The sequence below is a fragment of the Bombus bifarius genome, unplaced genomic scaffold, assembly GCF_011952205.1.
Source record: "Bombus bifarius isolate JDL3187 unplaced genomic scaffold, Bbif_JDL3187 scf7180000008526, whole genome shotgun sequence".
Lineage (NCBI taxonomy): Eukaryota > Metazoa > Arthropoda > Insecta > Hymenoptera > Apidae > Bombus > Bombus bifarius.
Genome location: NW_022884708.1, coordinates 170,297 through 188,119, shown reverse-complemented (window position 1 = coordinate 188,119; position 17,823 = coordinate 170,297). Strand labels below are relative to the sequence as shown.

General features: G+C 31.2%; 1 protein-coding gene across 3 annotated transcripts in view; it reads left to right on the top strand.

The window, feature by feature from the left end:
• LOC117213216 (DENN domain-containing protein Crag) overlaps positions 1 to 17,823 on the top strand; it is a 44,621-nt gene that overhangs the window by 6,435 nt on the left and 20,363 nt on the right. For all 3 annotated transcript variants that reach the window (XM_033458585.1, XM_033458583.1, XM_033458584.1), the window contains 3 exons: positions 10,722 to 11,302; positions 11,369 to 11,606; positions 11,679 to 11,949. In XM_033458585.1, coding sequence (XP_033314476.1) covers positions 10,722 to 11,302; positions 11,369 to 11,606; positions 11,679 to 11,949 — 1,090 coding nt within the window. The remainder of the gene's footprint in view (positions 1 to 10,721; positions 11,303 to 11,368; positions 11,607 to 11,678; positions 11,950 to 17,823) is intronic.

Here is a 17,823-nt window from a genome sequence, read left to right as displayed (position 1 = left end):
AAAACAAAAAATTGGAGCCTTAAGAATATTTTTTTTTAAATTAAATGTTATTTTTGCAAACATTATTATACGCCTCGCAGTAATATTATAAGACTATTAATTTTGATCGAAAAATGATCGATCTCTGAACTGCTGTAACTTCTTTACTTTAATTTATTTTCTAATTACTTTCTCATAATCTTTTGATCTTTGAATTAGATTGTCCAGGATAAAAGCCTCTCCTTTGCATCGATTTCACAAATGTGGATATACGATTTTTCGTTGCCGTCACACTTTCAATGAATAGTACGCAGCTGACATTGGTGAAGAGGTCGCACAGTCAGATTTGCATTTCGTATATATGTTTTTAGTGCATGAGTTTCGTACATAATTTTAATGTGTGATTGTGCACTGTATATATGTACATGTACACAAATTGTATTTGTATATATATTAAATACAGATACTAGCAACAAACACGCATTGAATGCACATACTAAATATACATTAAAAATAGATGTTAGAAGTATATGTTAATATACGCATTATACACACATACTAAACATTAAACACTCATGAAAAACATACACACAAAATGCAAGTCCGCCTATGCAACTTTCTGGTATATCTAGTGTGATAAAACGAGAATAATAAATCGTATAACTTTTAGAAGAAGTTCGTCGAATAAGGAACAAACTTTGTTTTTTAAATTCATTTCAAAATGAATCGCAAACAAAATGTATTAGATATCATAGGGCCGGGATAAATAGAATTTATCTTCTCTTTCACCTCCTGCTTCCGAATATAAAAGTGCCTTACTATATCTATTATTTAATGTCGCATCACTTGCTTATACCGGTTACTAGCAACATAAGAAAACAAACATGAGAACAAATTTGTCATAACGTTTGGTAGGTTTTAAATATTATATTAACCTTTACATTGACTCTTTGTCCTTTAAGTTGTCGTTTAGGATGCTCATTAGGATGTCCTCATATTAAATCGTTGTCTGTATGATGTATGCATGCTGTGTATGATGAAGCGTTCTTCTACTGTCAGATGTCATGTATTGTGTACAGGTCGCGGGATGGGGGTTCTTTTTTGATCTGATATTGGTAACTTAATTGCGTTGTTATAGCGAGCGTGGTATATTGTTTAAAAAAAAATTATCTTTGGTCGATGGTAAACGTGGTTCTGTAGATGATTTCCATTTTTCATTTCAATTTTCTTGTATTACTTCTTTTAAATAAGAAAGAACGATTTCAAACGATGCACCTACGCTACGATCAGGTTGGTGAATCAGCTATTTTTCTGACTGTTCTGTTCGCTCTTTCATTTCCTTCGATGCCTATATGAGAAGGGATTCAGATTACTATGACGGAATTATTATTTTGGATTGTCTTGACTTAAGATTTTTGATATTCTTGGATGGTGGAGTTGTTTGTCCATTGATTTTGGATTGCTTGGATGGTATTTGCAGAATCGTAAGAAGTAGCGAAATACATATTTGTTTCGATCATTTTCTATCATTTCCATGGCATGTTTTAACGCGTTAAACTCAAAAAAGAGATATGTAGAAGCTTCATAATGAAATTTGACTTTTATGATCAATTGACCAGATACGTATAATTGCATAATCAGTGCTGTTTTAAATTTTAGAACCGTCAGTATATACATATGTGCAGAGATAAATAGGATATTGGTCGCCGATATTTATAGGAGAAATTCAGAAATTCAGCGAAAAGTAGGTTTGAGGAATTACCACTTCTAGCTGTTAAACGGCCAAATTAGAAACGAATTTCTTCGCTCGGTGAGTTTGGTGAAAAAAATGTATTTGCACAGCGAGAAAAGGAAATATCCTCGTACCATACCGTCCCGAGCAGCCTCCGCAGAAAAATGTGCGCACGGTTCGCTGCCAGACCACACATACACTGTCGGCCATAACTATTTCATATAAATTGTACGTTTTTCATTGTTTTCACTCTTCAGTTATACATATTATTATTTATTATCGATCTATTATACCATCTGTATCATATATTTCTTGTAACGTAAACACAAGGTAAAGAAAAATTTGTTAGAATTATCTAATAAATATAACAAATAGGTTTCCTAATATTTACGGCCGGTAGTGTAGACAAACTTTTTTTCAATTTTTTAACACAATGTAACAATTGTTTATAAAAAAACGCAATTTAAAAAAAGGAGAACGCTGTTTCCAATCCGAAAGAGGTTTATTTAGATCTCAGCAAAAGCTTTCTTCCTATAATAAATATATTCATAAATTAAATATATGCAATGTACAATGTACAAATAAAATGAAACACAACTAAAAATTAAAACACTTACTAAACCGTATTTTATGTTTCCAATTTAAACTTTATTCGTGAATTTAAATAATTTTCATTTATTCATTACACAAACATTTAAATCATTTTTTACTATAATTGTTCATTGTCAAAATTCATATTGGTGAACATGTTTCCGATAAACAATACATATTTATTGGATATGTAAGATAGTCTCAAAAGATAATAAAAATTTTTATGATATGTTATAATTAACGTGTATTTGTGTTATTGGTTGTTTGATCAAATATGTTTATTATAGAAATAAAAGCAAGTTGAAGCATAATTTTAGCACTCAATTTTGCTAATAGGGAGGTATAGGATTGAAAATTGGTTTATCATATGCTCTTTTGGCAAACTGTCATTAAAGCATTGTTTCCTAAAATCGATTCAAGGGAACTTTCGATACTATTACCCTGCTGTAGTCTTTAAACATCTGTGAAAATACCTCAACTAAAAATTTCACTTTAAATCGGTCTTTTCTAACTGTTTTCCATTATATCTAGAATTTAAAGAATTTACATGGTAATTTAAAAATAATCCTTATGGTTAGTAGAGATGGAATTGCTAAATTTCGGATGTGATTCTACTAACTCAAATTTGCGAGTAGAAGAAAAAATTGCCGATCAGTAAAGATAACTTGATGCTTTGTTTTTCTTCATCTTTAAATCCTGTATTTGTCTTTTTGCCTCTTGAACTAGCACAGTACGCGTCGCTATCTCTGTGCAAGTTTTTGATTTGTTACAGTTTATGCGGTTAAGGCTTTTAAAGAACGTAAGTTACCACAAGCTGTTATTTGAGAATTTTCCAGTGACACTTCTTGACAATCTTGAGTCTGTGTGCTTACATGGTGAGAATTAGTCGGATTAAGGAGAGATCGGTTATCTTCAACGTCGTGTTTTTCAATCTATCTCCTAATTTAGTGTTGTTAATGTTGCCCCGTAACATAATTAGTTTTTATATATTTATTAGTTATTTATTATATTATTAATATATATATATATATACAGGGTGGTTGGTAACTGGTGGTACAAGCGGAAAGGGGGTGATTCTACGTGAAAAAAGAAGTCGAAAATATAGGATAAAAATTTTTCGTTTGATGCTTTGTTTTCGAGAAAATCGACTTTGAATTTTCGCTCGGTACGCGTGCACTTTATCGCTCACTGTAGATCGTTGTCTCGATGGAAAAATTAAAAAAAATGTTTATTCTATATTTTCGACTTCTTTTTTCGCGTAGAATCACCCCCTTTCCGCTTGTACCACCAGTATAGCTTGTAACCAACCACCCTGTATATTAGTTATTAGTTATAGTAAGTATTTATAGCAGAGTTCCGTTCAGTCATAGTCAGAGTTGCTTTGGCAGTCGGGTCATATTGTTAGTATTATATATTGTTAGTAGTATAGTCTCGGAAATATCTACATTCCTAGGCTTTTGATCGTTGCAACTGTAACTAAACTAAACTGGCCATCGCGTATTAGATCATAGCTGGATCCAAAGAGTCTTTCGGAATTATGTGTATCTTATTGTACATGAGTTGCCATCTGAACGCGATCTTAGCAGATTTGTTGAATAAGCGTCTTTGTAGGTGATTGAGTAGTTTGGTATCTGACTTTTACGTGTATGGAAGTTGTTACTACGTTTGTATTTACTTAGTAATACTTTATTTGTAGTGACGAGGATCATCTGAATCGTGTTTAGCACGCTGTATTCGTCTGAAGGGTCATAGAAATAAAAGATTCTTGGAGCCTTTTTATATGAAATAGGAATTACGCGGTAGGCAAAATGTTAAATGTTCAGTATGTAAACAAGCTTATCGTTATATCATACTTACCTTGCTAATATCTACAAGAATCTGTAGTTTCTAAGGGTGTCAGAAGCGTTTCTACAGCTAGTTTGATCTTTCTAAATGTACCGAAAAGAATATCGGGATGTATGAGTTGAGAATGTGTTATGATATATTTACTATCCGCAACGGCATTCGATTAATTATTAGGGATTAGATTATTTATATCGTTAATATATTCGTTTAGAATATTGGTTAACTCTAACGTTAGTTCCTCAAACTCGATCTCATACTCGTTTTGGGCAATATATAATATATTTAATAAATTATAAAGTTTGATGTTGTTACTGTTGATAGAAGTTAGTTTGGAATTAAAGAAATTGACATATATTCTATATACCATGTTCTGTTTTATACATAACTGCTCTTAAGCAGCTGCAAATTTTGTGTTACATCCGTATCTTGGTAAGATGCTCTAGTATATATCTAGGTATGGTATGCTTGCTTCGTACGAGTTGCTTCCTGGAGGCGCTAGGCATTGGGTTTACTGGGTGGAAACATAATCTACCTTGGATGTATCTAATGAAGAATTCGCTAGTTTTAACCTGTTAACATGTATAAGTTCGGATTGATTATTTTTACTTAATATTTAACATTCTGAATGTATACCATGTCTCCGATTTGGTATTTTGGTACGCGTTTAATTATTTTATTGTCGTAGATTTCCTTGCGTTTCTCCTTTGCTATATGTATATGTTTTCCTTTCGCCTTTTCTATTTGGAATTAAAGATGATTCCTTAGGTCTCTTATGTAGTCTGTTCCTCCATTGCTTCATATGTTGCCGTATTATATGAAAGCGTGATTAATTTAATGAATACGTCCCAATTGATTCAATCCTGGTTTACGTAGTGTCTAAGCTATTCTTTTATTATATGGTGTGCTCTCTCGAGGTTGCTATTTGATGGGAGCCTATAAGTGATAGCCCGTGTTGATTTTATTTTCAGAACCTTTCCCAATTAGCTTCTCTCGAAACACGTAAATTGATAGGTACTCTTTCATGAGATTATCGTCTATTTTCTTGGTCGTGATATCCTGCAGGGTGATCAGTGTTATGAGTTTCGTTAATTGGTCTTGTATCGATAAGATATAACGGATTCCCTTATTTGTTCTGGATAGTGAACTTATTAAGACACTGACGACTATTTGGTGTGCTGCCACTGCTGTATTTGTAATTTATAATTTCAATCCTTGTTTTGGTTTTATTCGTTCATTTTTGCTTTTTCTGTAGAATTGACAATGTAATATTTCTTCTGAGGTATATACTTTTCACATTAAGCATAATATCTCTTATTCTCACTACAGCTTTAAAAATTTTCGCGTGTCCATTTAGTGCAGATTCGTGTACCTGTTTCACGAATATCTCTCAGTCCATGGACATGGTTCTTCTGTAATTAAGTTGACGTTAATGTCGGTGTCACTGAAAATAAAATCGATGATATTATATAGATTCCTTGTTTGGCTTTTGATGGCTTTTTACGAGTTATAATTCTTTCAGTCTGTATTTCTTAGCCAGGCTGTTGGGTATTTGTCATCCTCTATCGTTGAATTTTAAAACTTTCGTTAATACAGCTGCGATGTGTTTAACGGATATTTATTCATGTGTATTAGTGCTACCAATGGTTTCTTGTTCAGTTGTTTGAATTTGCTGTACTTCGATTCCTGATTAAGTAGGAATTGTGTCACATATTTCTCTAAATCCATTATTTCTTCAAGCATGTTACTGATATCGCCTTCCCGTTCGCTGAGAATTTTAAGTGTTACCAGTGAGATGGCACTTCTCCTACAGAAAGAATGCGAGGCAACGCATCGGCGTATATTAATCTTTCCTTTCTTGTACTCTATTCCATATTCGCATTCTTCCAGTTAAAGGCGTCATCGCATCAATCTTTAATTAGGGTTCTCGACGGTCATCAATCAAACTAGCGGTCTGTGATCGATAACAATTTTAAATTTTCGGCCATACAGGTATGATCGGAAATATACACATACTCATATTGCGGAGTTATATATTTCGGCGTTATTCAGGATTCTGAACGCGTATACCGGTTATCTGATTCTATAGGTCCTTGGCTGAGTACCGCTCCAAGATGCATCGGTTGTTAGAAAAAATAACTTTTGAAATTCGCGATATTCTGGTACTGATTTCGTGATTAGTGCTGTTTCAAGTGATTGCAACGATATTTTCCGTAATTTTTTCCTATTTTCAATCGATAGTTTTCTTCAAGAACGTCATCGGTTTTTGTTAATTTGTTAACGTCTTGAAAAAATTTTCATTAATAACCACAGTCTTAAGAATCGTTTAACTTGCTTAGGATTACTAGGAGTTGGAAATTCTGTGATGGTCTTAACCTATTCCAGGTTTGGCTTCACGCCGCTTTCTGATATGACATGCCCGAGGTAGATCACTTCGGGCCGCGGATACATTTATCAGTCTGCAGTTTCAGGCTTGTCTTTTTCAACCGCTGTAATAGTACTCGTGGTTTTTTTTATTGTGTTCCTCGGGCGTTTTGCCGTATACGATTATGTCATTCAAATATACAGAGCATGTTTGATTGATCCTTATCAATTCAATGCACCATCCATCACGTTGAACTAGCGGGATCGTCTTCTAAAAGCCAAAAGCATTTAATTTGGCATTTGTCGATATTTGTAATGCTCATATGAAGCATACGAGTATTTCGGGTTCATGGGCATATGGTGGAATCCAGAGGTTAAGTCAAATACGGAGAAATATCTTGCCTTCCCTAACTGATGTAGAATCGTGTCTATGTTAGGTAATGAATCGACGTTCTGTTGCGGTTCTTCGTTAAGTTTTTGCAAATCATTCTTTTTTAGGTACCCCTCAGAAAGGAAAATTGTATAGGGAATCGCTAGGTTGGATATTGCCTTTATTGCTGACAGAATCGATAACATTTCCAGTCATAATCGAGAGTCAAAGGTCAGTCATAATAATTTGATTACAGTTGATTTTAATTCTTGGTTGTTGAGGGTCAACTTTATGATTATGGGATGCCGATTTCTGCAGAAAATAATTATTTCTGATTTTTGGTTAGAAAATTTGAATCCGGTAATCTGTGACATTTTCATAATTTGTTTAGTGTTCCTTGTAAGTATATTTCAGTGACGTGACCGTTCTTTCTTCTGCATATTATAGTTAAATCGCCGGTAAATAATAACTCTTTGTCTGGACTGGTAATTTCCTTAGCTTTAGAGGAGGAAAGAGCGTTGTTGGCTCTGATTTTGATAACTCCTATATGTAAGAAATTACTGATGAAAATTATCATATCATAAGTCATAAGCTTTTTCTATGTCGGGAGATACGACAGTCAGATGGTGTTGATTGGCATGTGCGTCGCGTGTTAATCTCCAGGTTTATTAAATTGCTATAGGTAGAGAAAATCACTTTGAAATTTGGAAATTAACAGATATTTTTCTAAGTCCTAACAGAATCTATAGTTAATGATATTTTCTGTTAATTTGCACATCGTATTAGTGAATGCAATCGGATACTTGTCTAGGCCAGTTGCAATTTTGGCTTTAAGATAGGAATGACTATGGCTTCCTTCCACCTGTTTGGGAATACATTGTGAATCCAGATACAGTTGAATAGGGAAAGCATGTAATCAAGGGCAGGTTGAAAAGAAGGATGTTTGCAATTCCATCATGCCTACGACTGGTATTGTTACATTTAGTTAAAAAAATATTCTAATTCAACGGTTCGAAGAGGCATATCCAGGGCAGATATGGTGGATGAGTCATGGTTTGTATCTGAGGAAGTCGATGGGTGTACTTTCTTTTTGTGATGTTGGAATTCCTTTCAGTACTTATCGCTAAAATTGTTTGAAATGTTGATCCTAACATGTCCGATATTTCATACGAATCTGTGGCAAGTGAGCTGTCTTCTTTAGTCAAGGCGGGCATTAGTGATTTAAAACTTTGATCGCTTTTATTTTTTTCCAAATTTCAATAATTAGAGAGGAGTAGTTCGTTTATTCGAAATATAGCTCTATATTCTTTAAAATTGATAAGATTTATTAGAGATTTATGTGTTTTTATATCCATTGAAAGATGTTTGCAATTTTTAATAACTCGTTCCATCATGGATCATATTGGGTTTTTATATTACTGGAGTTTTCTGTTTTTGGAGTAGATAAGGCAGCTGTCTTTGTAATAATGTTTATGAGGTTTATAAATGTTTCGTTTATTAAATCAGCATTTGACAGATTTGGTTCCATATGTCGGGGAATTGAATTAAATATTCTGTCAAGGAACATTGCCCAGTTGATTTCTTAAAACTTCCATCTTGAGAGCTTGTGGAATTAGATGTCATAACTCAGATGATATTTTAGTGTTATCTTGATCGAGAAGTGGTCGCTATCGTACAGATCATTTACTACATTGCATGTGATATTTTGAGCAACTGAAGGGTTACATAGCGATAGGTCCATTGCATTAAAACAGCCAGATGCTGTGTTAAAGTGGATAGAATTATTGATGTCTAATAGAAAGTCTAAGTTGGCAGATTATGTCTCCTTCACGATGATAGTACCACATGTATCAGTTTTGTAAGAACCCTACAGAAGTTTATGGCTATTAAAACCAAGGATAATAAAGGGTTTCGGTAATTGGTTCATTAGGTGAATAACTTCGTGTTCATTTAGATGCTGGCTGTTTCATATATAGATATTGTATATGTGTATTGTATATTTTATGGAAGATTTTGACGACTACAGCTGCAAACCTGAACGTGATTGTGATTTATTAGCTATAAATGTTGTCTTTCATGAATGTACCACCAACTGCTCTGCTCGATTGGCTGGGTGTGCGATTTTTAAAAAAGGTTTTGTAATTTTTGATCTTACTAAACACAACAATAAGGAAATAAAAAGTATTTATGGCCCCTTATCTATAAGTATAAAATATCCTTTGTGGCATTAATTCGATTAATTTGAGTCTTATTTTTCAAGTAATAAATGATATTTTACGTAAAAAATCTGCTAGTATCAATAAATCAGTTAGTGAATCTTTCTTTCTATCTCGTTCATATTTCTTGTTTCTTACTGTAATTTCAAGATCCACCAACTGAAACAAATGGCAGCATATACATACATAGGATTTCGACTGTTACATTAATTAGAGTGAGAAATATAAAGTATGAATAAGATAGGGACAAAGGTATCTCAGTTGTGTCATTGATACCAGTATATTTCGAGTGTAAAATTCTATCGTCTATAATTTGAAAAATAAGTCTCAGACTACATTTTTATGCATGAATAATTCTCGTTGTTTTAATGTCATGAACTAACCTTGTAAATATCCTCTACATATTTTGTGACGCTCTATATGACATTTATATTAATGAAAATTTCCAAGAAAGGTGCACAATATGTTTAGATTTATTTTAACGCATTTTCGGTGTATCGAAACAGAATGTGAAATAGGTAATTTAAGTGTACATTGATTTACCACGGCATACACATTTATGATAAGTCAAGTTTTATGTAATATTTCGTTACTAAAAAATGATGAATAATCTAAAGTTACAATGCTACGATGTAATCAATATACTAATAATATATACATTTTTGTTGATTTTTCTCACTAACCCGTATGGTGCTTGTGACCCTAGCTCTAGCGCATTAATTATTTTTTTAAATATATAGATAAAAACAGAGCAATAGAATTTACGTTCATTTTACTTTTTCGTATAGTACTTTACTTTAATTACTAATTTGACTGCTAATACTTCAAAACATGACTATTTTATTTAAAAATCTATTTTATTTTAAAGAGTTTATTAATAACTATTTAAACATAAATGCTAAGAAACATTATAGAAACGTCTGTTATTCGAAACAACTAGTTGGAAAACATGCATTCTTAAAGATTTATAGAAAAAAAGAAATAAAGTAAGATCAGACATACGTTTATTGAGTTAAAGATATCCTTTTTATCGTGTTTATGCTTGATTAACTTGTAATATTGAAACACCTTTACATTAATTGATGCTTAGTTTATAAGTTATTAAATTCTTATGCGAATCATTTTACTTTCGTACTCTAGAATTATTATTAAATTATTCTAATTTATGAAAGGAAATGCGTACATTAAGCCGTGATGAAGCTTTAGTATAAGATATGAGATAATAGATTTCAGATATGTATAACATTTTTCAATCATATACATATATAATTGTTATTCTTGTTCTGAAAGCTAGTAATGAACGAAGGATCTTTTTAATAGGTTCCATTTAGAAATGCTAATTTTCATATAATGAAATAATATATATAATATATTACGAACAACTATTATAGAATCATTTTATGTTCAACTATTTAATCGGAGTGGCGGTTGCAGTAGAGGATGCGGTTATACGTTTAAATCACATTATGACTTTAACGAAGTAACATAATAAAATAGAATTTTGATAAAAATACATATATCATTTTTTTTATAATTTATATAAAAATGGTCGCGCGCATTAAATAAATATAACGTTATAAGATTAATTCTAGAAAGAAAAATAAAGAACATTTTTCTCTTGTTTCAGTTGAACACGCAGAAATTGACTACCAACAATTAAAAATGAAAACGCAGAAGCAATCTGGAATATTTAAAAAGCTCACATTAGCTCAATTAGAAAAATTACAGTATACAAATCCTGCAACGCAATCTTTGAACATTAGTAAATCTATATGCATCTTATCACATTGGCCGTTTTTTGACACATTTGAGAAATTTTTAGTTTTCTTACATAGCATGTGTAATAGCAAACCGCAACAAGTTCCTATTGAGAAATATATAGCATATTTTTTGTATGATATACCATTTCCAAGTCCACAGAGACCGAGAATTCTTGTGCAGTTAAGTACTACGGACAGATTAATTTTGACTCAACCAGAAGATTTGGCGCTTCCTAGGTCTGGTGCCAGTTTTCGACAGTTACTGATAAATTTAGGATCCGATAATTGTTTGCTTATATTATTGTTAATCCTTACTGAACAAAAAATACTTGTACATTCGTTACGTCCTGATGTACTTACATCGGTGAGCGAAGCAATCGCTATGATACTATTTCCATTTAAATGGCAGTGCCCGTACATACCTTTGTGCCCTCTTGGATTGGCTGAAGTAATGTATTTTATTTTATCGGTTTAATGGTAAATGCCAAAGGTAATAACAAATCTTATATTTTAGGTTCTGCATGCTCCACTGCCGTTTTTAATAGGAGTAGATTCCAGATTTTTTGATTTATATGACCCTCCTTCTGATGTTAATTGTGTAAATTTGGACACAAATAATATAGCGATTTGTGATGATAAAAAATATTTAAATGTAAAACTGTTACCAAAGAAAGCAGCTAGACAGCTTAGAAATTGTTTAGAACATCTTTATTCGAAGTTGATTTCTTTGGGCAAAAGTTATTCAATGAAAGGTATGTTTAGTATTGTTGTGCTTGTTCTTTTTTTATCACAATATTTTCATCTTTAATAACTTTGTTTTTTAGACACAGAAGATGAAGAATTTAGTGTGGATAAAGAATTTCAGCAGAAGCGAAAAGAGCAGGCTTTGGAGCTCGAAATACAAGACGCTTTTCTAAGATTTACCGCCACTATACTCAAAGGTTATCGTGCTTTTTTACTACCAATTACCAAAGCGCCAACAGTTGGTTCCACAGACCCAACTAGTTTGTTCAATATACAAGCGTTTCTTAGAAGTCGGGACAAGGCTCATGCGAAATTTTATAGTATGTTAGTGAAAACGCAAATGTTTATAAGGTTTGTTTTTATTAATATTTCTTTTATATTATTTACAAAGTTTAACATAATAAATCATTTATTAATATCATATACGGCGATACTGCATATAAAAAATTCTTATGAAATAAGCAGATCATTGCTGTTATTTAAAGAATATTTTCGATTACTACGAATTTAAATTTTGAAATTCAACTTTTGTAGAACATCATAGATATAGATCGAGTCACTTTTTAATTTTTATAAAAAGTGTGCAATATTAACGGGTATATATGGTATTAAAATTGGCTTTCTAAAATATTCTACTCATTTAAGATATTCAAGTGATTTTGAATTATTTGTTTGTAATGTTTACTTTCTGTGTGAAAATTTTAAGAATCCATTTTGTAAGAAAATATTAAATCTATTAGCGTCTATTAGTCTTAAAGCTAACAGGTAGTCATACATGGGGTATTTATCATAATTGTCGCTGTGATTTTTTAAACACTTCTGATAATTTGACAACAGAATGTTACGAATAAAAATTAGTCATCGCTAAATCGATAACTAATAATAATATTGAAAATCTTCCAAGAATTTTTTATAAGAATACTTATTAATACAATATAAGTCAAATATAAAAGTTCATGTTTGTCGTATATTGCGTTAATAAAACGTTATGTATTCTTATTGCATTTCACAATAAGAAAGAAAACTTGACTGCTTAATAACGAAAGTCATGATACAATATGGCTTTCACGTAATCTTGAGTGCGAAAAATTTAGATACATCAAATATTAATATCAATATCACCATATGTACGTACATTGACATTTCTTGTTTCGCCAATTTCGTTTTATATATGTAATAATTACATATTGAACACAGTTTACAGCCCAAAGTCTTGAACAATTTTAACGAACAATCTTATTGTAAAAGCGAGCCGTGAAAGCTTCAAATATTTTATTAAGAAATACATAAATTATTAATTTTGTTTGTTTTATTTTTTTATCGATTTATCTTTTTGAATAATAATTTTTCATCTCGACATCGAATCAAATCAATCTCAAACGGAGTATTCTTTCACTGTTCTTCGATTACGATATACTATACGTTAGAATTTTCAAGCCTTTTATACATATGTATTTAATATAGATTCCCATGGTTCATAACATATAGATCTAATAACCTAGGGAAGTTTATCTTGAGGATTATAATTGCAGAGTTATAGTTTGCAGAGTCCAGATTTCTGGCATCTAATATTCTACAGACAGAAATATGTATATGAAACTTTTTTAATTATATCTACATTGATTCATAGTACTGTTAATTGTATGATCAATAATTTGCAATATCGTGCCGTTTCAAACTGAAATTAATGCTTTTAAACCTTTTACCGTTGACTTTAGTTTAATTTGTAAGATCTAAATTCATTGGTAAAATGAACGACTATTAGCAAATATCTCAACAATCAATGTTTCTCAGTAATCTTTGAAACATAATTTTTGATTTTATCCAGAAAGAAACGATTTTTTTTACGAGCTTTCAGATTCATCAGATCAAATTAGTATAATTACTTTCGCATTTTACAAACACCAAGTTTGTTATTAATATACATAAATGCCGCTTTCATCATAAACCTGTCCATCGTTTTTTTAATAATAATCAATTTCAGAAATTTACTGAATTATTACTTCATGTTTTATTCAATATACATATTCAATATACATACATAAAATGTTCGATCAAAAATACTAAAAAGTATAAGGGATACTTCTACAAGCTGAAATAAAATAAAAATGGAGAATTAAAAAGAGTGTCTTTGAGGCTCTGTTTATTTCAACTTTTAAAAATCAAGCGAAAGATTCTATATCCGAACCGAATATAAGGCAACGGAATATTGGGCGACGGAGGCGCGGTGATCTGTGGATACTTGAGAACTCAATGATACATGTCCGGCAGCTTAATTTGCATTTTGTTTAAGTCGTACAGAAGTGGACATTTGGTGCCATACACTCTCCACTTTTGTAGAATATTGTAGATTAAACATTAGATGTGTCTATTCACAGATATCTATAAGAGAAAATCGAAGTCTACCCTATGGAATTTTCGAATTGAGAGAATTAATGTCTCCTTCGGTCCACGAGTTTGTTTACATAATTAACAAGAATATGGTAATAAATGCAGCAAGATAATTATGGTAGTGTAATATTTCCGCATACTCATAAAAAAAAAGAAAAAAAAGAAACAAAAGCAAGTACAGAAAAATAAATTAAACCGATATTACAGCTACAGTTAATTAGTTATAAATTAAGATATGATACATACAGAGTCTCCCATATCCAAACTATGTAATAAGAAAACAAAATCATTCCGAACAGTAGAATTTGTGGATAACAGGATAATCACTTTTGTAATATTAAATTTTATTTATTCAAATAGAAATCAAGAAAATGGCCATTTTCTTTCAGTAATTATAGGTCTTATATTTTTGGGCAGCTGAATTACATAAATTTTTTAACATAAGTATCTATATGTAACTAATGTTTTTTTATACCATTTAAACCTTTTTTTTAAATGCATGGAATACTATGGGGCAAAAAAGCACAATCTTCAAAATCAAAAATTATCATTTTTATTTGCCGTTTGAGTTTGAGTAAAATTTCTACTTATGGCACCCTTATAACCCATAAAAGCACTAATCATCACGAAATTAAATACTTTAATCTCTTATATTTCGATTAGGAATATTTTTTTGTGAAATCTTGCATCTCGTATTTTAGTAAGCATGCTTTGCGAATATGAAAAGCACATCAGAAATATAATAATACGTATGATAATAGCGTTTGTAATTGAAAAAGATTTCTGTGTGTTACTAGTAGACAGTCTATTCGTGTAACAGGATGTACGAATATTAGGTATTCGGATAATGAAAGTTCAAATACAGGAGGCTCTATTGTATAATGAAAAACGAGAATTAAATTATTGCGTTGAATAGATCTTTCAATATTTCGCTTTTGTTATTGAAATGATGCTGCTCTTCCAAAGCTATTCTAGACCAAAAACAAAAGTCATGTTTGAGCAAAAGCGTAATCAATATAAAATTGGACATGCTGTTTATCAAATGTGTTCAGAAAGTAGTCAAAGAATAAAGTAGTTTTGGGAGAACATAATCATTTTGACACCTGAATCTATTTTTTAATTGTATATTAATTTATAGTTAATCAATTATAGTTTTAATATCGGTTTAATTTCTTTTCTGTAGCTTCCATATTTTTTCTTCTTTTTTCATTTTTTATTTCGTATGTCCACAAATACATATATATATATACATTAAATTATGCAATAATTATTTTTTCTCTGATTGTTATGTACTTTGTGTTTCTTACCTTATTTTTTAATTATCTGAGAAAATTCGAGGACTGAAGGAGTCATTAATCTTCTTCACGCGGAAATTTCATAAGGTAAGCTATAATCTTCTCTTATGGATTTCTGTGACAGATGTGTGTACACAGATTTAACGTTTAATCTACAACTTGTTTTAGAAAATGTAGGTAGGATCGTGTATGACAATGTAATGGTATTTTTCTCTATTACTTACTTATGAGGTAAGATGTTGGATATGTTTCGTTTGAGGATTACTTACTTAGATTGATCTGTATTCGTTCATGTAGGAAGCTGTCGGAGTTTAGAAATTTTGGTTGGTTTTTAAATATCAGTATCTAATAAACAAAGCCGGATCATAATTTTTTTATTCTTCATTTTTACCTTATTTCAATATACAACGGCTCGCATTAAATCTTTTATCACCTCCGTTCGAATAGTTTATATATATATATATATTTCTGCGAACTCGTGACTTTGGTAGATGATTGGTATCACAAAGTTGACCTTGACCTTACATTTATAGGCTAAATTTCGTCGATCTCAGTATTCGTCATGAGGAATAAAAGTGTCAAAGGAACCATGACTCGCAAGTAAAACGTTCTCTTAAAACATGATCTTAAAGTTGCATTGCCTCCTATATTAACATTATTTACAATATGTGTACATTTCGCAATTAAATAGAAAATAGCTAGTGCCATGTCAATATTATCAACGAGAAAACAGGGAATTACTCCTTAGCACATAAGACAATCCATCCTAAATAGAGCGAAGCACCTAGTTTCATGATTTCCAAGTATATATTATAAAATTACTTGGTGTGTGAAAAACCCCTTCAGGCTTGACTTTCCGCCTATAATTGTCATAGATTAGAAGATCGTTACATCTTTCGATATCTGTCACTTGTTTCTGCATCAGCCGATTTCGATGAAGTTTTCAGCATGTAGGTACATAGATAGCTATATAACTGATATAAACGTACAAAATGAACTTTTAGAATTTGTATCGCAGGCAGAGATGAAAAGGTCGTAGAAACTTACTACATATTTTGTTTTCGATTTCGACCAGTTCCAATTTTTTCAAAATTTCTTTACACGTCATCTAATAAACTAATTCTTTTAACTTGTCAACCAAATTCAACTCGTTTGGTTGATTTTTAAAAAATGTTATTCTGTTTTAAAGGATATTGTAATATTAATATGAGCGAGTGTATTTATCTTGGTTTAATATCTTTTTGCCTCCATTGTACTGTCTACGTACTACCTACGTAATAACACGAAGGCTCATTGTACATTGAAGGCACATGCAGAAAAACATAATATCCTATGCCTCCTCTTTTTCGTATAAATTGCAAAATTACAATTTTAATGAAATGTTTCGTTAAAGTAATATTCGTTCATATAGTGCAAAATGCAAGGAACAGTTACGTTTTGCAGAAAATTACTTTGAGCGAAATCTTTAATGTCTTCAAATTTTTCCATTTTATGAAAATAATTTACAGCAAAATTTTAACAAGGGATTCTCGTTTCTTATTGTTTCTTCGACAGTTTGATTGTTCCATATACAATGTTTTCATGATGTGTAATTTTTTAATCAGATACTATGCGTCAATGAGCAATTTTTAAACCTAAAACATTATATACATATGAAGCTGACGTTTAAAAATGATTTCCAACAAATAGTTATCTTTTACAAAAACGAGTGGTTCAAACACGACTTACATACAGCGTTCGATAAATTGTAGTACAATCGACAAGGAGGGTGATTGTGTACACAAAAGATAGGTAAAAAAAATATGAAAAATTTAAAGTGAAATTTTTCAGTTACTCTTCAAATTTTTGAGAAAAATGATTTTGAATATAAAGATCATCATTAATCGAGTAAAAAATACAAAACATTTCGTATGTAATTATATCGCGAATTAAATGAAATTTTAGACCTTATTATTATTTAACAATGATATTCTAACATAGAAATCAGTTTGTTTCAATCAGGAAACTTTCTAAAGAACGGGGTGGCGGTGGTGGATGAATGGACTGAATGTTTCTTGAACATTGATGTTTATGTTGACGTAAGATATATTACAAATACAACTTTTAACACTAGAACTACTATACCAGTCAAAATGACTGGTTGTACAATCTGGTTTTGAAATTCCTACTTCATGTTATATCTTTTTTCCGCAATAATGTAATGATATAACGAATAATATAACGAATTTTATTTTGTTCTTTATGTATTCAAACTCAAAATGAGTGGTGCTTGTCATAGTGTAATAGGGTCGTGCAATCTGTTTACCGAACCCGAATTAATCAGTTTCCTGGTTTTGTGCAACTTCCCACACGTTTTTAGAATTTTTACTACGTATCCTTCGATGGTATCAATTGTCAGGAAAATTCCGGATCGATCAGTAAATCAGTAGATCGCTAGATGCTAACGCTAGAAATACCACACTAGTCTCAGATGGATTAATAATACGAAAAATGTACTACATAACGTGAAATTCCTTTTGTAAGAAACTAATAAATCAAT